The sequence below is a fragment of the Rhinopithecus roxellana genome, chromosome 6 (genome assembly GCF_007565055.1).
Source record: "Rhinopithecus roxellana isolate Shanxi Qingling chromosome 6, ASM756505v1, whole genome shotgun sequence".
Lineage (NCBI taxonomy): Eukaryota > Metazoa > Chordata > Mammalia > Primates > Cercopithecidae > Rhinopithecus > Rhinopithecus roxellana.
The window spans coordinates 55,474,205-55,496,176 of NC_044554.1; the positions used below are offsets into that span (position 1 = coordinate 55,474,205).

At 42.1% G+C, this 21,972-nt stretch overlaps 1 protein-coding gene across 3 annotated transcripts in view; it reads left to right on the forward strand.

The window, feature by feature from the left end:
• Positions 1-21,972, forward strand: part of DGKI (diacylglycerol kinase iota) — a 467,119-nt gene that overhangs the window by 172,785 nt on the left and 272,362 nt on the right. For all 3 annotated transcript variants that reach the window (XM_030932674.1, XM_030932675.1, XM_030932676.1), the window contains exon 4: positions 20,333-20,407. In XM_030932674.1, the coding sequence (XP_030788534.1) occupies positions 20,333-20,407 (75 nt within the window). The remainder of the gene's footprint in view (positions 1-20,332; positions 20,408-21,972) is intronic.

The following is a 21,972-nucleotide window of genomic DNA, read 5'->3' on the forward strand; positions in this document are numbered from 1 at the left end:
TTTTGTTTGTAGATCTGTAATTAATCATTTGCATCTCTTCTAATTTTGTTGTAAATTTAGTTGACTTAAATATCGGGATTTCAACTTTATGCGTATGTACTTTTAATTAAGGTATAATTGCATGCAATTTGATTAAGTTAACCAAATCCATGCGAATCTCAGCTGTTTGGACTAAAATGCTGTAAATAATGAATTAACATTAGGGTCTTAGTTAATTGTGTAAACACTGGTCTTGGGATGTAAGAGAAAATAAAATGGAAAAAATGAAAGCCAGTATTACTTGCATATATACTTTTGAACAATTTCTATGATGGACTATGATTTTTTACAGAGTTATCCCTTGTTTCCAAATTGCTCCCTTTAATCCCTTTCTGTTACTTTTTAGGGGATGGCTATCTCTCTTGACAAATATATGAACAGATACATATATCCTCCTTAAACCTTGTATCAGTAAATAGCATTGCTATCCACTGAACGATTGTTCACTAATACCTTTAGGCCAGGAAAAGCAACAAGAGAATAAAGGAAATTTTAGCTAGAAGGAGAAAGAAACAGAGTTGAGAACATTCCCAGTTTCCTTCTGAAGCTTCCTCATAATTTCATACCAGGTACTTGGCCCTATTAACTCATATTACAAAATGTCTGAAAGATGAAGAACTCTCCTCCAAAAAAAAGTTGATTAAATGAAGGAATAAATCAGTGAGGAAGCCGAAGACCTAACTTCTGTAAGTTTCTTAAAGCTTAGTTTCTTTGCCTATGAAGTGGGGGAAACACTGTTTTGAGGATTTGGTGAGATGATACGTAGAAAGGGCTTACTTGGCTCAGCAACTGACCTAATGAATTAAAGGCAAAAAATGAATAAACGCAGGAAGGACAAGGACAGAAAATTTACAAAAGAACTACCAATTGCCAATAGGTATCTGAAGACTACAAAGGCATCCCAATTAAAACAACTCAGGGGTCAACTTCATGTGCCTATTAAATTAGCAAAGATCTATAAAATGGTAATACTTAACTGCTGGTTGGTTTAGGCTGAAATGGACAGGCTCATCATCAGCTGCCAGGAGTATAAGTAGATACACTGTCCTTCACAAAATTGGCAGTGTGTACTGAAAGCACTGAAAATCCTCTCAGTCTCTCTCCCCACCTCACAGCGTGAGGCGTATGTCATCTCTGAGCATCCCATTTTGAGAGAGACATCAGCAAGCAGCAGAGGACCCAGAGCGGGGTGCCCAGGTTGGCTTAGGGGATAGAAGCTTGTTGTAAAGAAATGTTAGATTACATGGGTTACAACTGAGTATTAGGAGCAAAGGCAGAGAGATGTCTTCCAGTATTTGAAGAGTTAATTTGAAGAAAAGAGAAGTGACTTGCTATCTGTTGTTAGAAATGGAAAAGTCATAGAGGTAGAATCCACCAACTCTAGCTTTATAACAATAAACACACATTACCTGGAAACCTAACAATACAATGCACACTGTTGTTTCCCTTTTTGCTCCAAATGCTGATTCAGTATGCTTGGAGTGGGACTTGGGAGTCTGTGATTTTTTTTTTTTTTTTTTTTTTTAGATGTAGTCTTGCTTAGCTGCCCAGGCTGGAGTGCAGTGGTGTGATCTCGGCTCATTGCAACCTCCGCCTCCCGGGTTCAAGGGATTCTCCTGCCTCAGCCTCCTGAGTTGCTAGGGTTAGAGGTACAAGCCACCACACCCAGCTAATTTTTGTGTTTTTAGTAGAGATGGGGTTTTACCATGTTGACCAGGCTGGTCTCAAACCCCTGACCTCTTGGGATCCACCCGCCTCGGCCTCCCACAGTGCTGGGATTACAGGTGTGAGCTACCACACCTGGCTGAGAGTCTGTGATTTTAACAAGCACCTCAAATAATTCTGGTGCAGATGGTCCGCAAACCTAACTTTGAGAAATACCGTATGATAAGAAAGCACTTTGTCAGTCCGAGCTTCCCAGTAAGGGAACAAGGTGCCTGGAGAGATTGACTGGAGGAATGTGTGTTTGTGGATAACATGGTTGGCCATCTTTCGAGGATGCTATAGTTGGGGAAGCACAGCTGCTTTGGTCAAGAGGTCAGACACAGAGTTCTCCAGGCAAGTCTTTAGTTTAAATGCTCTGTTTGCAGTTTTCTTAGAACAACAGTTGTTTTTTTTTGGGGGGGGTGGGAAGTATGCATAAGCAGATCATGTATTTATATTCTAATTTCTTTTAATGAACCACCTTTGAAGAAAGCCTACCTGTTGGGGCTGGGACTAAATTACCAGAACCAGGTACTACCTGCAGGCTCCTAAACAAAATACAGGCAGAGTGCTCAGGGGAGGAGTGAATCCATCATCTACGATGTGCCTTTCACTCCTTTCCTATTTTAGCAAAGCAAATATCACAAGTAGAAGTTAAGAGAAGGAAGAAGTCAGTGTGGGTTGAAGCAGACAGAGGCAGCTTCATGGAAATGGGGTTCGAGCTCAGTTTTGAAAGATAGGTAAGATTTACATAAGTGAGTTTGAAGAAGGAGAGCATTTCGGGCAGGGAAGAGGAACATGAGCAAACTCAGAGGTGGGGCAAGCTCTGTACAAAGGAGGTGGCAATCGTGAGCCGTGCATGAGCATGTGTCAGAGAAAAATAGAAATAGGTTTTTTGAACCAAAACTTGGAGTGCATATTATAAATACTTGTGGGCTTAGGAAGTGTGACTATATAATACATTGTCTAAACCAAGATACTTTTGAGGGTGAAAGTGGCTGCTGTTAATAATGATCTATGTAAAACTAAAACTGTTCTGCAAAGCCGGGACCTCCTGCTGCCACGTGGATTGATATTTGGGGACTGATACTGGAGGGTACTGAAAGCAAAGCAAGGCAGTGACTTCCAAAACCCTAGAACAGCTGTAGGAGAGTTTGTTCCCAAGCTTCAGGGCTAAACCACGTGACCTTTCCTGTTCTACAGTTCTCTGGTGGCAACATTTAATACTGTAGAATACCTGTGAGCAGATACTTAATGGAATTAAATTTGTTCCCAAATTGGCAATGGTTCCCAAATTAGCAACTGTTTCTTTTTCTGGTCTAGATAAAATAAAAGGATGCAAAAGAAATGAAATTGAAGTAGAAAGATCACTCTTTCCCAACCCTGCTTATGGGCACGGGAAACCTGAAATAAAATTCCAGCCAGAATCACTGTCGTTTGGTGACATTTATTTTTATGTACATTTATTCATTTATTCACTCATTTATTCTGCCAGTGTTTGTGAGCTGGGTTGAGTCCCTAGTGCCTCACCATTTAGCGGGCACAGCCGGGTAGAAACTGTTCTCATGCTCTGGGGCTAGGCTATGCAAACATGTTTAGCCAAATATTTGTACTTAAAGAAGCTCACCCCTCTGGTAATAATCCGTGGAGTCCATACCAGTGTGCACCTACTCAGACTTGAAAGAAACTTGCCTACTTTGATATGCAAATTGTATACCCACCGTGGTCTTACAGACCTGAATAGGCACAGATGGGTAGCATGGGCGGTCAGAAGGAAATAGACTTTGTGTTTCACTGACCCGGGTTTGAAAACCTGCTGTACCATTTATGTACTGAGTTAAGTTGGAACATATCACTTTGCCTCTTTTTGCCTCGGTTTCCTGATTGAAAGTATTGCTACTGAGATGGAACACAGTGATTCTTATTTGTGGATGAGCATTATAGTCAATTATGCCATTTTACCTTTTAATCTTACCTTTGAAGTGTTGGTTCCCGTTCTGAATATACCGCATCAGGATCTCTGGGGAGTGGGACTGAGCTTGATGTCAAAAACAAACAACCAGATCTACAGATGATTGTGTTCACTGTCAGCGTAGAGAGACAGTGATCCACTTCAGAAACAGTGTCAGGACTGAAAACCGCGGCCTGGTTCTCACACCTGGTGTGTAGTGGCTGTGATGGGCTAAATAGTGTACTCCAAAAGGTATGTTGAAGTCCTGACGCGTCAGGACTTCAGTACCTCAGAATGTAACTTGATTTGGACATAGGGTTGTTGCAGATGTAATTAATTAGGATGAGTTCATACTGGAGTAGGGTGGGCCCAAATCCAGCATGACATGTGTCCTTAGAGGACACACAGAGATACATAGAGAAGAAGGCCATGTGGTGACAGGGGCAGGAATTAGAGTGATGCAGCTGCAAGCCGAGGCCCTCTGAGGATTGTGACTCTCCTCAGAAGCTAAGAGACAGGCATGAAATTCATTCTCCCTCCAAGCCCTGAAAAGGGTGTTCAACTTTGTTGAAACCTTGATTTTGGATTTCTAGCCTCTAGGATTGTGACAGAATATACTTCTGTTGTTTTAAGCTACCCAGTTTGGGTTCCCCACAGAACACCCATTGCCGTTTTGTGGGATCTTAGTAGTCAGTGGAAAAGTATATGAGAAATGCTCACACAATGTTTGCAGTTTTCCTAGGACTCATACTCATCATCTCTGAACTGTAACAACAACCTTTTGGGGTGGTCATACAGGGCCGTTCACTTCTACCTAAAGATAAAAAAGAGTCAGAGAGGCTTACTCACTATCCAGAGCTTCATGACTTCTTTGCTTTCATAGGGCAGTGCTAGGAAGCTAATATAACAGCCATTCTATAAGTCGAGTTACCTTATCTAACCAAGCAGATATCACCATTACATGGGCTCATGGACACGTATGCATACAGGTGCGTCTACAGCAGTCTTGAGTGTTTCGGTTGAGTGGTATGTGGTTGCGGTGTAAGTGAGCAGACAGGCAGGTTGGTGTCAGAAGCTGGGAGCTGTGGGGAACAGAGTAGGTAGATGGTGAGGTGAGTGAGCATGTAGGTTGTGTAAGAGGAAAAATGGAACTGTCATACTTCAGGATGCTGTTACCAGATATATCTTCTCTATTTTTAAATGTGCTCATGTCACCCTCTTTTCGTGGACCAGCTAATAGGTGCTGCTTTGCTTTTGTTATTGTTTTGTTCTTGTATTTTGCTTTAGTCTTTTCCTTGTAGATAATGTTTGGTGAAAATGGCTTAACCCCACCTGTGACACCCGGCCTTAATTCTAAGGTTGCTTCTAATGTTTCTTGCAATTTGCCAAATACAGTTTTATTGAGAAAGTGAATGAATTGTGTTAGAGAGGCCATGTGATATAAGAGTTGGAGGATTGTAGGGCAAGAGCTTCACAGATCCAGAGACAAAAAGATCTAGATAAAAATGCAAGTTCTGCCCTGTCCTGTCTAAGCCTCAGTTTCCTCTGTAAAATAGTGGTGATTAAATCTACCTCTCAGAATCAGTAGAGGGATAAAATCAGTTAACAAATGTTTGTATTCATTGTCCTCCTCTTCTGTACTTACTATGGTTCAATGTCATGGAGTTGAACAAGCTAATTGCAGATTTGATTGGACTTTGGCTTAACAAGGCCTTACATTTGAGATGATTCTGTCTATCCCAACACTAAGACTCTTACACCTTCACCTGTCATTTTGCTACTGTGTGTAGCATCCATATTCTTACCAAGTCATGACTGGGAACAACTGAGTGGGACAAATCAAAGTAACCCATTCTGTGATCTCATCTCACAAGCTGTGTCTTCTTATTGGTGAATCAGAAGCCTCATCACTGTCTGTAATGGGGTATCACAGCATGCACTCACAGGAATGCTGGTCATGTCATTAGATTCTTGGAAGAAACTTTCAAGCAGAGTACAAGGGTCATAGCTCTCTGCCCTATTTGAAGGAAACTTTCAGCTTTCTGCTGTTTAAAAATGAAAATGACTCTGAGTCCAGTTACACCTTGTCTGTTTCATCTCAGGAAGAATGAGCACCAGGCAGCAGCTTGTGAAAATGCTGGTTCCCATGCATCTGTGTGTGTGGGTGAGAAGATGAGAGAATCAGAGCCTGATATGCATTACTGGGGACTTTCTGGCCATCTGTGTATTCGGGTCTAGCTGGTGTGTACCACAAAGCGCCAGCATGGACTTAGAATGCACCAAGATCTGCCTGCATGTTGCTCCTGCTCTGTTAGCCTCAAATGCCAGTTGTCTGGCACAGCAGACTCATGATCTGCACCCCAGATGGCAGTTTGGCTGAGCTGGGTGCAGGCTGTCAGAGGGAACCACGTGTGTGGCAATAAAGCCCAGGAGGCAAAGCCAGCTCTCTTGAGTTGTTTGGGTGCCAGCCATTCTCTGCCAGGGGCCTTTTTCACTATTAGGATATTGAGGATCTAATGAATCAAGATGACTCATGGAAAGTGTAGCCATCAACAAAAATAAGAAAAGAATTTTCACTGACACGCTCTCTGCTACTGAGTCCCTAGTCAGTGGATATGAGAGAGGGAGAGAGTGGGGTGCTCTCAGCAGTGGAAGTAATGTCATCCTTTAGGTGTCCAGCCTGATAGCTCAGCATTTCCATGAGATCGTCCATGTGCACACTTAGAACAGTGTCTGGCACATGGTAGACCCTCAGGACATGGTACCCATTGTTACTATGACAACTGTCATGGGGATTGTTATAATTATTCTTTGGTACCAAGTGCTGTCTGTGTATTAAAGGGGAATCTAGTGCTGATACTTCTCACTTCATGTAATGGAGATAGTGACAGTATGTGTAGGCTATGAAGCCGAGGGATCTTTAGGATTCTGTCACTTCTAGGTGACCCTGGATCAGTAGTACCATTGTCTATTTGCACAGCCCATTTTATTTTTCCCCAAAATTGTATTCTGGAGAACACTAAACTCAAATGAAAACAATATATGGCATTATACATTAAAAGGAGCTCATGACCATACATTTCAAAAACACGGAATGAATTTAATACATAAATAGGTCCTGTGAAGCTCAACGAAAGACATAAGGTATGCAGGATTTCCTACTTTTTTTTTGAGGGAATGGGAGGATTGTGGAACCCATTAATTTTCCCACAGAACACCCATTGCCATTTTGTAGGATCTTAGTAGTCAGCGAAAAAGTATTTGAGAAATGCTCACACAATGCTTTGCAGTTTTCCTAGGACTCATACTCGTCTCTGATCCATAACAACAATATTTTGAAGTGGTCTTATTGGGCTGTTCACTTCCACCTAAAGATAAAAGAAAAAAAGAGTCACAGAGGCTTACTCACTCTCCAGAACTTTATGGCTTTTTTCTATCTTTGTACAGTTCTTTTGCCTTTATACTAAACTTTCATTAAGCCAAAATGCTTGTGTCTTATTTTATTCTTAGAGTTTGAACCTCTGAGAATAATTGTCATCTCTTCTGTCATGACAATTTTAGATTGAGGCTGCATTTGTGTGTTTGTGTAAGGGTGTGTGTTTCTGTGAAGCAGTTCTGTTGTTATTGGATATTGTATGGTCCTGTCACCTAGTAATAAAAATAATTTGCATCTGATTTAGCATAAGGTTTACATGTTACCTAGGCAATGCTCAGGTGTACAGAAATGGTTTCTCTTCTTGCAGTGTTTTCCTGGGGCAGGGACCCACAGCACTAGGGTTTAACCAGTGTTCCTGTTGCTCAGAGGCACTCAATCTTGATGGAAGCATTATTTGCATTATCGGTTACTCCAAAACCATGACTGGCCTCCAAAGTTGGTATTGTCTCTGTTTGTTAGGAGCTTGTTGTTGTTTCCTGCCTCATTGATGAGGTAGATATTCAGAAGGTGATGCTTTAAAAACACGAGGAAATGGAAAATCCTACATTGATGCCTTCATTAAAGGAGGTGCAGGTGATGTGTTGATGAAACGTGTGAGCTTTGGAATCAAATGACCTGGCTTTGAATCTTGATTTCCAGGCTTTGAGTTGTGTGACACTGGTCCTTGTTTTAACCTCTTTTTTTTTTTTTTTTGAGACAGAGTCTCAGTCTGGAGCCCAGGCTGGAGTGCGGTGGCTCGATCTTGGCTCACTGCAAGCTCCACCTCCCAGGTTCATGCCATTCTCCTGCCTCAGCCTCCCGAGTAGCTGGGACTACAGGCACCCGCCACCATGCCTGGCTAATTTTTTGTATTTTTTAATAGAAACGGGGTTTCACTGTGTTAGCCAAGATGGTCTCGATCTCCTGACCTTGTGATCCACCTGCCTCGGCCTCCCAAAGTGCTGGGATTACAGACATAAGCCACCATGCCCAGCCCATTTTAACCTCTTTAAGCCTAAGTTTTACATCTGGAAAATGGGATAATACTGCTTCTTGTGGTTGTTGTGAAAATTAAATGAGTTAATGCATATATAACAGCAGGCTGGCAAATCATAAGCACTCAATAAATATTGTCCACTATAATCTTTCCTCCTTGAATAATAGTGGTTCCAAGAAACTGAACCCAAAGAGACAGCCGAGAGTACTAGGTTTGGAGAGTCTTAGAATCACCTGCTACTTCAGTTTCCTCGTTGAAAGTTGAGGACTGAGCTTGTGAAGTGAAACAACTAGCCCAGCTGACAGTCAGGCTGTGTCTCCCCTCTGTTCCTTCCCCATTCTGTCAACCTTTTATAGCACACACCACTTACTAGCTATCATATTTTTAAAAATTGTTCTCTTATTTATCTGTCTCCAACACTAGAGTGTAAGCTCCATTTAGCTCAGGGACTCTGACCTTGTTGTCCTCTCTGGTATTCTCCACACTGAGGATAAGTGACTATACTGAATAGTTACCCTGTGTGACTGAACATTGAATGAATGAATGAGTTCAATGAGGTGCTTGTTGAGAGAGAGACACATACACACACAGACACCTGTCACCAGATCAACCCTGCCGTTTAAGTATTGTTATATTTACAATCCAGGACGTATGAATTCCTGCCTCATTTTTAAGGCTCTTTAGAGGGAGATTTAACACATGCAGGTAGCTGTCTTGTGTAGGGTTTTATGCCCTGTTTAGCCAGTGCCATACCTTTTGCAGCACATTTTATTTCATTCTCGTGGAGAACAGAGACTGCTTTTTGCCATCTTGGCACAGGGGGTCATGGTGTGGTTGTCATTAGTCAGCTCCCCTAGGGATCTCATGAGAACAGATCATATGAAAGGGCAGTCTCGTTAAATATCATATTTCTTATCTGTCTTCATCAGTCTTGGTCCCTCAGTCTACCACTAGCAAAGAAAAGAGAAACACAGTAAGTTGTAACACATAGAGATGGCTTTGGGTTAGAAGGACTTCACTTCCACTCTTAACTAGTCTTTCTTGGGCAAGTGGTACAGTCTCAGAGGGTCTCAGTTCCCTTAACTGTAAAGTGGGGAAAGTGTACCTACTTGGCATGGCAGAAGAGAGCTGTGTTTACAGTGTGGGTAATGTGTATATTACACAACTAGTCTCCTGGCAAATCTCTGTGGGTATAATGTCCTCATTAAAAAATGATATAGGCGGGTGTGTATGTGTCAGTGAAAACATTACCAATTGGAGGTACAGTGTTGAGTAAACAATCACTGAGATGTCTATGGGTCTTCCGGGACTAGATTGGCTGGAAGACTGCCTTAATTATGTCACCAAATCACCTGGAATGTGAAAAATGGCAGTGAAAGGATAACTAACTGACCACAGCTTCTTAACTAGAAATATAACATTCCATATCAAAGCAAATATCTCTAGATTATTGGTTAGAAATATTAAACTGTGAACTTTAAAAAAAAATTCTATTTCCACAAAGGAAACTGATAACAGAAACATGTCAGGATTCATAATACAAGTAAGATTGTGTTTATGGTCCTATCACACCAGCAAGGACTGAAAAGGCAAAGTGTTTGGGATTTCCTAGTTTATGCTAAGGCTCAAATCTCTGCTGTACCCATGATTTGCTACCTCACAACTAGAGAAAGCCACCAAGACATACAAACACCATTTTTTGTTAACTTGTTTTTGCTGTGACTTCTGTAATATGTGTAGCCCATCTTCACTCAAGTCTGTCTGCTTGAAATTTGTGAATGCACATGGGTGTGTATGTGTGTAGGGCTCTAATGGTATGAATTTCTACTTATTAGTGTCTGTGTACCTGTGATTATATTTATATCCATATTTGCATGCACATCCACCCTTCAATTACTCTACTATAAGACATGTGGCAACTTTGACCTGCTGGCACAAATAATAACCTTGAAGAACATTTAAAAATATGACAAGGAACAGCCACAAAAGCACCTATAAAGAGCGAAAACCAGGAAGATTGCATGATGAGTTGAAACTAGTGACTTGCCGTGGTTGTGTACTGACTTCTAAGCTGAGAAGCACAGAAAAACAAATGGGGAAAAAGAAATAAGAGAAAAGACAAGCAGGCAAATTTTAAAGAAGCAGAAACAAGAAATGAGGGCAACAAAGTACAGTGCACTTCAATAATAAGAATGATGAAATATGAAGTGTCCTTGGGTAAAATGAGGGCCAGGGTGAGAAATAGAATTATAGATTTTTAAGGATTTCTTCAAGTTCATTAGGCTGGAACACTTTTTAGTGTATCATGACCATGAGGGAGGAGGCAGAAGGAATACCTGAGCTGCATGGTAATCTAGATGGAGAGGCACACTGAGTATCATTCCCCATGACTCTCCACCTGGCATCTCTGAGGGCATCAGTTTATTAGTATCATTTCATTAGACTTGTGCAAACCCAAACTTATCGGGCCCTTCACCATGCTTGTTATAAAGACTAGTTGCAATATTTGTTTTATATCTCAATAACTGTGCCTGAATTGTAAGGAGATTTCCAAAAGATGGTAGCAGTATGCAATAGTCACCCAAATGGATTCCAAGGTGTAGACTTCTCCTAAGATTCATGTCATAGCTTTCTGATTTTTTTGTTTGTATGTTTGTTTTAGAGACAGAATCCTGTCGTGTCACCCAGGTTGGAATGCAGTGATATGATCCTGGCTCACTGCAGCCTCAAACTCCTGGGCTCAAGTGATCCTCCTGCCTCAGTCTCCTGAGTATCAGGGACCACAGGCTTGCTGTAGCTTTCTATTGAAGCCTGTCAGAGAAACTTTGTGCCTATGACTTTGTTCTCATTAAAAAGAAGTATTAAATCCACTAACATAAGTCACATTTAACCATTTAAGAGTATGATTTGGTACAAGGGTAAACTGTTCAGATACAGACATGTACCTTTTTCCTCCCTTAAAAAGAATCCTGTACTGTTTTGACTGTAGTTTTTACCAATCTTAATGCAGTGCTCAAAACACGATGGGTGTATTATTCTTTACAACCAGTCATCAACTTTAACTTTGAATTAACGCAATCCTAGCAATTTGGTTCTTACCAAATTGTTTCTCCTGTGAGCTCTGATTGGCTGCTTCTCAGGAAGAGGAAAGGTTTTTTGTGTGTCTTTCTAGTTCTTATATTCAGCTCATGAAGTCCTTTTTTTCCCCCTTGGCTTTCGGCTGTAAGATTTTGGTTTTCTTTCTCTACAGATGAAAAATATAAAATACAATAGCTATGTGGGAAATAGACAACTTTTTATTTCAGGTTCAAACAACAACACACAGGCACTGCTCTTCTTTCTCCCAGTAGGTCTCTCCGGAGGTCATGGAATTGACCCTGCCTAGGTGGGGTTCAGCCCAGCATCTAGAACCTTCCTGCACATCTGAGGTTACTTGGGGGAGGTGCTAAGAACATAAACATAAACACTTCATATGCAGAGTGCTTGTGATAATGTGCTCCTCAGAACAGAACAAAACACACTGTTCGAAGAGCATCAAGTGAGTTTTCCTGCGGCACTCGAGAGGCAATTCCGACCATAACACAGCATGAGACTGTCAGGTGTGCAGTCAGCCCAGCATACACATGAACAACAAGGCTGACCAAGGGGTAGGTTTGAAGCCCTCCGGAGCTGCTGCTGATTCTACTGAAAGACTTAAGGACGAAGTATGAGGAATTCGCGCTGACCTTCGGGGAGGCCAGTGTGGGGCTAGGAAGAGGGCTGTGTGCTGTCAACCAGTCGTGCGTCTCTGCCTTTCCTTTTTGTTTCATTCTTTCACTTCAGTTCAGGCCCTCATCACCTCATATGGGAAATTATCACTGTGGCCTTTGAATTTCTTATTCTCTTTCAGAAAAAAAAAAAAAAAAAAAAAGGCCGGCGTCTTAACCACAACCTGCAACACACCATGATCTGGCCTGCTATTATCATCTGGTCTCATCTCCACTTCCCCGCTCTGGCCCCTGCCACTCCTTAGCATCCAGACATCTTCATGCCTCTGAGCTTCGCACTGGCTGTGCCCTTTGCCTAGAGTGCTTCTCTCTCAGATATCCACATGGTGAACTCTCTCGCTTCCTTTGGGTGTTTGTCAAAATGTTCAGTGAAACCTTCCCTGGCCAACCTGTCTACAACTTCAATTTTCTCCTACTCCTGATATTTCTTACCTCCCTTTCTCTCTTTAGTTTTCTTTTCAGTACTTATTTCTGTCAATATATTATATACTATACTTATCTCTCTTGTTTGTTGTCCGTCTCTCGCAGGAGAATATAAGTTCTATGAGATCGAAACAGTTTTTCAGGGCTGGGCACAGTGGCTCATGTCTATAATCCCTGGTTCTGTCTGTTTTCTCTCCACTCCTGCAACTGTTCCCAAATAAATATTCCAAGGTTTAACTAACTTGTAGACACAGGTGGCATCACATGAGCCACAGTAATACAGATGCAACTGTTTTTAACTCTACGCAGTCTGTGTAAGACCTCAGTCTTCTGCAAAATAGCCCTTCCATCAGAGAGTCCTGTGGGTCCTCAGAAGATATCTGATTTGTGCTCACAAAAATATTATAGTTGTTCAGCTATGATTGTCATGCGGCCTCTATGCTCTCTTTTTCTTTTTTCTTTTTTCTTTTTTTTGAGACAGTCTTGCTCTGTCACCAAGGCTGGAGTGCAGTGGCACAATCTCAGTTCACTGCTACCTCCACCTCCCAGGTTCAAGTGATTCTCATGCCTCAGCCTCCTCGGTAGCTGGGATTACAGGTGCCCGCCACCATGTCCGGCTGATTGTTTATATTTTTAGTAGAGACAGGCTTTTGACATGTTGGCCAGGCTGGTCTCGAACTCCCGGCCTCATGTAATCTTCCCACCTCGGCCTCCTAAAGTGCCGGGATGACAGGCGTGAGTCATCGCACCTGGCTGCACTATTTTTTCCCTATTGTGGGCAGAAGGCTTCCATTCCTCAAACACTTTGAAGGTGCCTCATTACTGTTGCTTTTGGAATTGCTCATTGCGAGAATGTCTATGTCCTGGTGGGGGTTTTGTCTCCTTATGTTTCCTAAAGCCAGCAATTTTTCAGACCTGGGCTGGTTGAGGGGTTAAGTGGGGAGACAGCCCTATGCCGGAAGTCCTTTCTCCTTTCTTCCCTCCCCTTTTCCTTTCAGAATAACTGTGTCAGGCAGTGTTCTCGGTGCTGGAATATAGCAGCATGGAAACACAGAGAAATCTCCACCTCTCTGTAGCTGTAATTTTGAACCCCGTGGTTTCTGGGGAGTAGTTCTGTTTCCCCTTCTCTTGCAGCTCCTCATGAGACGGCCCCTCTGGCTTCTTAACACAGCCAGTGTACCTGCTTCCCAGGTTTGAGGGCATCCTACTCTACCTGCTGGCAACCCCCAGACACACTGTTCAAACCTCCACACTCAACCACCAGCCTTGAGCCCAGTGACTCCTGTACATAGACACCCAGGAGCCCAGGAATTGTCCCGCAGTGGACATGCCAAAGCAGGTCTCCATGCCTTTTCAGAGGCATCAGTGCCTACTACATAAAGAGACTTTGGATCTTTTTCCTGCTGGAATGCCTTTGATTTTTTTTGAATGTACGCATTTTAAGCCTAAATTCAAGAATTTGCGTTCTTTGCTAGACCCTTTTTACTGGTTCAGCCTCAGACTTTGCCCTCCTCTAGATGATGGCTTTTCTTGTCTGAGCTGTTGTTGAGCATGTAGCCATGTGTGGCTCTCGCCTGTTAATAGCCTTTTCTTCCAAGTCCCTCTTGTCTCCTGAAGTAGCTTGCCAGCTCTTCCAAGGACAGAAGCTTCCTTCTGTTTATATCCTGTACAGCACTCACATAGTCTTATACACATAGTGATGGTGAAAATAATTGGTGAACTAAATTTCCATAAATAGATTCTGGAAAAGTCAGCAGTAACAGATTGTCTCAGCCATATGGAAACTTCTCTTCTGTAGGATACCTCAAACCGTCATGATTCCAGATACCTGGCATCTACAGATTCAGGAGTATTGGTGTATATCTGAGCATTGCATGAGTATTTTGATGTATCCTTTGTAAGAGTCTCCAACCCAACTTCTTGTTGTTCCTGCTGCTTTTCTTCCAGATATTCTGAGGTACTTTTGGCATCATCCCTTATCAAGGGTGTTGATTGTTGGGGGCTGTCTCAGAAGGTTTCAGCCCTTACCAGGTCCTTGTCTGTCCACAGATCACGTTGCACAAACCCATGGGGTCTTGAAAAATGAAGGCCTGCCTTCCAACATGGGCCAGCACTACGCAGGGTCTGGGCTAGGACCTTTTAACATGGAGTGAGGTCTCTCTGCAATTGAACCTCTAAAGAGAGGTCTGAGTTTCCACTCGGGTCACAGACTCCTCCGGACATGTGGCATCTTTGCTCGTTGGTCTGGAATCATGAGATCATGTTGTCATAGACAGAATGAATGATATACTGAGGATAAAAGGAGTGTGCTGGAACTTCAGCTAGCCACCCTCCTGGCTTGTCCAAAATGTTCTATATTCTCTTGAAGAAAAAGAGAAGACTGCATGAGTGATAGTGGAGGTCAGGCTTTGGCCCTGAAATCATATTAATGGAACTTTCAGATAATGTCATCCTTCATTTTTCCTAATGCCAATTTATAGATTGCATCCCAGACTCCCCAGAGAAGTAGAACTTGCCAGGTATGCTTGTCATTTCTTCTAATTAGGTTTTTAAATAAATCAAAGAACTCTTGTTTTCATTTACCTTGGATTATACAGCAACAATGTTCTTGTGTATGTTGCCAGAGAGGCAATGCCTGTTGAAAGGACCCCAGATTCCTGACATGCTAAGAGCTTAGGACGGCTCCTCCCCTCCACTTTCCTAAGCATTCCATTAGCCCCACCATTTAAGAGGAGGAAAGGACAGCCCTGCCAGGGCTGCATGGCCCCTCCTTCCTACCCATCTCCAAAGTGCTGCTGTGGAGTGGGCTTTGTGTTCTAAAAGGGAAGGAGAAGGGGGAGGAGGAGAGCACTCCCCTGGCCTCTCTTGCAGTTTTCCCTTTGCCTGATTTTCAGCCTTCCCTCTATTTCTAGTCCTCAGGGTGAATCTTCCCATCTAGGAGGCTAAGGGGTAGAGAAAACATGGGGGAGAAAGCTGGGAGGCATCTGGGGATAGGCCCTGCCCAGCCACCTCCTCTGTCCTTCTTCCTGGCTTCTCACCATGTGGCCCTACTCTGGCCCTTTCCCCAGCATGTCCCCATCTGCCCCCTTATACACTCACAGCATTGTTGGTTTCTGTCTGAAGCCCCTTTCCTGGCTGTCATCCCTTTGCTCACTGTGGCCTCATAGCTGGTGATTCCTTGCATTAGGTCCGGGAATTCTGGAGTAAGGTGTCATAAGCTCAGACTTTGCCCTGGTGTTTTTGGTCCTGCAGCAGCCTCTGGTCTCTGAGCTCTTCTGAGATGGGGAGACTAAGAACAGGTTGCCATGCTGGTTGCTCTTTTCCCACTGCCTTCCCCATGTCCCATCTCTGATGATTCCACCTGTAGAGGTGGGCAAGCGCAGTGGGAGATCTTAGGACTGCAGCAGAAGCTATGTGGTCAGCAGGCAGTGCAGTTGGCCCCACTGCAAGGAGAAATAAGACTTACCATGTGCCTTATTCAGAAACGGACAGCCAGCCTTGTTGTACCTGCTTCTTGGGTGTCAAACTTCTGACAATTGGGAATGACAGATACTTAATTTTACTTACCTTGGACAGCAAAAAGGCCCCAATCCTTTTATAAAACATAGGTCTGTGAAAGTAGATAACCCCAGGCCCTGAAGGACCCACCGCCTTCTCCTTTCCTCCCCCTCCTCCCTCTTCTCTCCTACCCTTTCCCATCTTTTCCCCTTCTCTCTTCTTCTTCTTTATTTTTCATCATCTTTCCCTTCCTTCCTTTCCTCTTTTTCTCTATCAAACTCTCTCAACTCCCACCAGATATTCATTGTTACTTAGCAGAAATCACACATCTTGCTCAAAGGAAGAAAAAAAAAAAAAAAAACAGCTTTCTTGGTACTTATAGATCAGGCACTTAGGTAAGGGATGTAGTTGGGTGGGATAGGATTCAATGTTAATCTCTTTATTAGGGACAATTGTATACTCTCTACCACTGCCTGCCACTGATCCCTCTGTCCTCCTCAGTCCCCATTCCCTGCTCCAGTGGTCTAAAGCTGTGATGGTTTTTCTCTCATGCCTGCTATGAGCTGAAGATTGGTGGAGAGCTGTCACTACTTTGAGTGCCAGCAGCGCCTGCAACATGGGAAATATGTAGGATGTGTTTTCTCTTATAACCACTGTGTGGCTACTGGTGAGATCCTGCCCACCATCCTAAAACCGAGCATATGTTTTATTGTGTTATTATTTAAGTAAATGTTGCTCATGTTTTTATTAGAACAGCGTAGTATAATGGAATGTGATCTATACTGTGTTCCATAGTGTCTTAGTTTAAACAGATATGTTCCCCACTCTGCCCACCCTGTACCACACACCTACAAATAAGTTTCTTTTGAATATTAACACCAGCAAAATCAGGGAACCCTTAGTAAAGGTGCTTAGGTGCTATTTGATATTTAAGGCAGTAAGCTCAATTGGCCTTTAAATTCATTGATGAGAGCAAATTACTGTTTTTTAAATAATTTTAATTTTTAAACATGTTTCATGTTCTAGACAATATTTATTTGTTTAAATTATGTTTTTGTGCTAGGTTCTGTAACAGCTATGTCCCAATGTGAGGAATAAGAGCTTACCTACTGAATGCTTCTTTTTTGAGACCGAGTCTCACTCTGTCACCCAGGCTGGAGTGCAGTGGCACGATCTTGGCTCACTGCAAGCTCCGCCTCCCGGGTTCACACCATTCTCCTGCCTCAGCCTCCCAAGTAGCTGGTACTACAGGCGCCCACCACCAGGCCTGGCTAATTTTTTTGTATTTTTAGTAGAGACAGGGTTTCACCATGTTACCCAGGATGGTCTAGATCTCCTGACCTCGTGTTCCGCCTGCCTCTGCCTCCCAAAGTGCTGGGATTACAGGCGTGAGCCACCGCACCCAGCCCCTACTGAATGCTTTTAAGTGACTTTTCTTGGTTTAATTTATCACCTTTCATAGAGAAGGAAGCACTGGCTCATATAAGTTATTTGGGGAAAAGTGAATATTTATAGTGTTTAGAATGTCCAGATTCCTGCATCTTACCTTTGTATATAGCTGGGAACTTCAAAATAAAAAATTGCAACTTAACTAAGCACAAAATTCTATGTGTTTTGGGCAATTTCTGTTCAGAAGCTTATTATCCAGCTACTTCAAATAACTTTAACCACTTGAAACGTAGTCATGCACCACAAAGTCAGTGGTCAAAATTTCAGATTTGCTAAAACAGTTTCCATCAATTAAGGAACTACAAATCTATTTACTTTGCTACTATGGCAAAAGGCCTTGGACCTTTACTCAGAATTTATTTACTTAATTTTACATATGGTTGTAAACTGTAATTATCTGATTTCTCAGATTAAAAGCTGTTAAGAAGCTGCCATTTAGGAAATTGAGAGCAACAAAAGACAGCGACACTGACGCAAAAGGAGCTCTACCCAAACAGAAGGACGGGAAAGAGAAAAATGACTGTTCTGTGTAGTACAGTGCATCATGTTGTAGTCTTTATGAAGAAAAATTTAGAATATGGTCTATATATTCTGCCTCAAAAGGCACATAAGTATGTAATATATTTTAAGAGGATCTTTTAAAATCCAATATAGTTCAGTTAAAATCAGTTTTATAACTCACAGCACTCAACTCCATATATTATCATCTGCAGAACATTGCACTTCAGTTATTCCATATGAATGTTAGTGCATTTACATGACGTTCCAGAAAGCTGAGAGATAACATATCTTAACTCACTGGTTCTCAAATTCCTCTAGCCCAGATCCCTTGTTCAAAAGATATTTTGACTCAGAATCTTGATTTGTAAAACAAAGAAAGGAGGAGGCATTCCATTTCATTGACTGCATGAGGCTTCCTGAGTTTTCTCCGTTCCCTCCTCCCATCCTCAGTGACTTTTGTAGGAGCCTAAGAAATCCCTGGAACTCCATAGAACTTAATGCAGAGCATAGTGTCAAGCATGAAGCTAGACTAGGACGGAGTTATTGCCAAGGAGGGAGGCTTTTCAGGCATCCTTAAATCACAGCCCGTAAGTGGTTGCCTACCTGTGGTAATATTGCTTTGCTTATCCACAAAGTAATTTGCTAGGAGTTTCATGGGAAATGAATAGACTGGAATCAACTCCAGTTTCCTTAGTGTCACTGTAACTCTGATTAGCAATGTGACTCAAATGCCCCATGCATTTTCTGCAGGTGGTGCCAAAGCAGTGATTGGCACCGGGATATCCATAGGAAACAGAAGGGAAACCATCATTTGCTTATGGGTGCTCTACCCTGTAGAGCAAAATAGAATTTTCTGATTGTTCTTTTGATTGCTACTGCTGTGCTACTACAATTACTGTTTCATGTTTTGTTGTTGTTCCTCCCCCTCCTTCTTTTTCTCTTCTTCTTTTCTTTTTTAGTAGTAGAATAAGACACTGTTCAGTAGTGTAGCTAGATGCTTTGGTTTCTTTTATCATTGTTATGTGCAAAAGCAATTGTCAAACTTATTTCATGTGCTACACCGTGTTCTTCCCTCAGGAAGAGGAAATCCGAGAGTGATAAAAGCATCCGCAAGCAGAGTAAAGGCATCTCAGTCAGTGGATTTCTTCTACAAGTTTCATGGCAGTGGTACTGCAGTATTTTAGCTTCTTTGTAGGTGGCTGATAATGTGTAAATACCCCATGTTGAATGAATTCAGCTGTCCAAGACCCATGAGGCTGCAGTTTCTTTCCTGATCCTACCCCTCCAAGGTGGTGGTTTGCAGCTCCTCCAGGAGACTGGAGTCTCCTCTGGCTGCAGCAATACTTTATTTCTTCTCACCTACCTGACACAATTGACTCAAAAATTATACCTCAGCAGGGAAACCACTCCTCGGAAGGGGGAGGTTGCCAGCAATCTCTAAGAGTATCTTCCTTAAGGACAGTAACTCAGGGCCTTTCACACTTGGATGCTTTGATAGACCATTTGATAGATAGGCTTAGTTATAGTACGTTACTTTCAGGCTCAAACACAGAAATTATTCATGCAAATCCTCCTTCCAGTCTGTCCTTTGTAGAGAGGGCTGAACTTTCCTATCTTAGATCGTGCACGACACTGGCAGTCATGAAATGTAGATTCCGCTCATTCATCTCTCTCCATGCAGTCCATTTTTCATCATTAGAGAAAAAGATAAACTTTAAAAAATTTTATCGTATTATAATTTTAAACTAGTATTGACTGTCAGAGAGGCCAACTTGTGTAATGCTTATAAGCATGAGCTCTGAAGCCAGACCACCTGGCCCTGCTGTGCCTTAATTCGCTGACCTTGGGCAGTTTTCTCATCAGTAAAATGGAATTAAGAATAGAACCTGTTTTATAGGGTTGTGAGGGTTAGGTGAACTACCATTTGTGAAGTGCTTATAAGAGCACATAGCAAATACTATATTCCTTTTAGCAGCTTTTCCTGCTTTTGTTGCTATTCTTATTATTGTTTCCTGGGTGTAAAAGCTGAACTTGCCTTCTTTTCCTTCTGGAAGATTTGGGCAGAAACCCAAGTAACTTAGTCTAGACTCATGCCTGGGATAGAAGCCTAAAATGCCTGGCCCCTGGAAATCTAGACACTTTTGCAATAGGGAAAGAATGCCTGTTTTCAACTTAGATCTAAGTTTGGATGTTGGTCTTGCCCCTTAGCTACTTGAGTGATAATGTAGAAAATATTTGAAAATGGAAGAGAATAATGCCTACGTTGTAAGGTGCTGAAACTTAGAAATGACAGAATAAAGAGCTGGTTCTTATTATATGCTCAAAATATTCGAGCTATTATTATTATTTGAAGAGACAATCTAGCCCACCCTAAGTCATGCAGATATGGAGTTATTTGGTGAGTGGAGAGACTGTTGATAAAGTTTATTTAATATTTAAGATGAAGTTTTAAATTTGCTTTGAAATAGAAATAATTACAATATTTGCTGTATTTATGTATATATTATATATGCCCACTTTAATACTAGGGAACTCTTCAGAACAGACTGTTAACATTTCTTTCTTGTCTTTTGAATTGAATGTTATAGAAATCAGCTCTCAGGAGGAAGTGTGCAGTCTGTAAAATCGTCGTCCACACCGCCTGCATTGAGCAGCTAGAAAAGGTAAGAGCGCGCCCCCTGCTGCAGTTTTGTTACATTGCAAATATTTGGTCTTCGGAGGCCCAATGTAACTTTCTAGTTGCAACTTTTTGAAAACAGTGCCCTTAAAAAAAAGCTGGAAGTCCAACATTATTGCCAGATTAACAATGGAAAGATAATGTTTTAGGATCATTCACTCTCTTGTTTGCTGAAGTGTAATTTGATATCATTTTACGTTGACTCGGGAAATGGAATAACAGTTATGGAAAAGCCTGGTGTGCACTGATTCTCTTATTATATCATCTCAGTTCAAGCATTACTATTCACCCATAGGCTCTTCCACAAGTTGTTTAAGAAGGGGGAAGTTCTGTAAACTTTTTATAATTGTTGTTCACATATATCTGACTCGTGTGGTTTACTTCTTCTCAAAGTGCCTGCAAGGGAGTGAGCCAAGCTGGAAGCCGGCTCTCAGTCTGCTGGGCAGTGCTCCTCCTGTTGCTGCTCAAATGTGTGGGTGGGACTGGAAGTGACAACCTGGTGGTGTTGTACCTCCAGAATAAGTGGATTTGGCAAAGTCCATTTGTTTGTTATTTAGGGGATGGAAGAGGCTCCAGTAGTGAGTTGCCTGTCATCCTTTTTCCTTTCACACTTCCTACTCCATTTTTATGTGTGTTTCTCTGTGTATTGTCTATGTTCTTGAGCTGTCATGGGTAAAAGCATTGAAATATTTTAGTCCCCCATGACATTCATTTTGTTTCACTGACATGACCAGTTGAGCCTAGCTGATGTCTTGTGGCAATGACTACCAACATGTTATCTTAATATTTTCTTTTCTGCCCCACCTTCACTTACTCATCTCTGCCTTCATTCTTTTGCTCCTTTCACTTTATGGAGTAGCTAACCAAGATGTCAATGTGCCTACTAGGAGACCTCCACATCTAAAAGAAAAGCAATGCTGAATCCTTTTATAAAGAATAACTCTGGGCTGGGCATGGTGGCTCATGCCTGTAATCCCAGCACTTTGGAGGCCGAGGCGAGCAGATCACAAGGTCAGGAGATGGAGACCATCCTGGCTAACATGGTGAAACCCCGTCTCTACTAAAAATACAAAAAATTAGCCAGATGTGGTGGCACGCACCTATAGTCCCAGCTGCTCAGGAGGCTGAGGCAGGAGAATCGCGAGAATTGCTTGAATCCAGGACGCGGAGGTTGCAGTGAGCTGAGATCGCACCACTGCACTCCAGCCTGGGTGACAGAACGAGACTCCATCTCAAAAAAAAAAAAAAAAAAAAAAAGAGTAACTCCCTTGTCTTTGAATAGTCATCATAATACTAAAAAAATCTCAAGTTTATATTTTCTATTTTTACAATCAGAAACCCAGCTGGGTAGTTTCAGCTGCCGATGTCTTTCCTCTGGCTCTTTCTTATCTCAGTTTCTCATATTTGTGGTGTAAGAGCATTATTGTTTAAAGATACTTAGATTTCATTCTTGAGAATGAAGGAAAGGGGTTGGAGATATAGAATCACCTGGGATCTCTGTTGATTATCTACTGCGATGATTTCAAAAGACTAAGAAGAGTATTGTTCCTT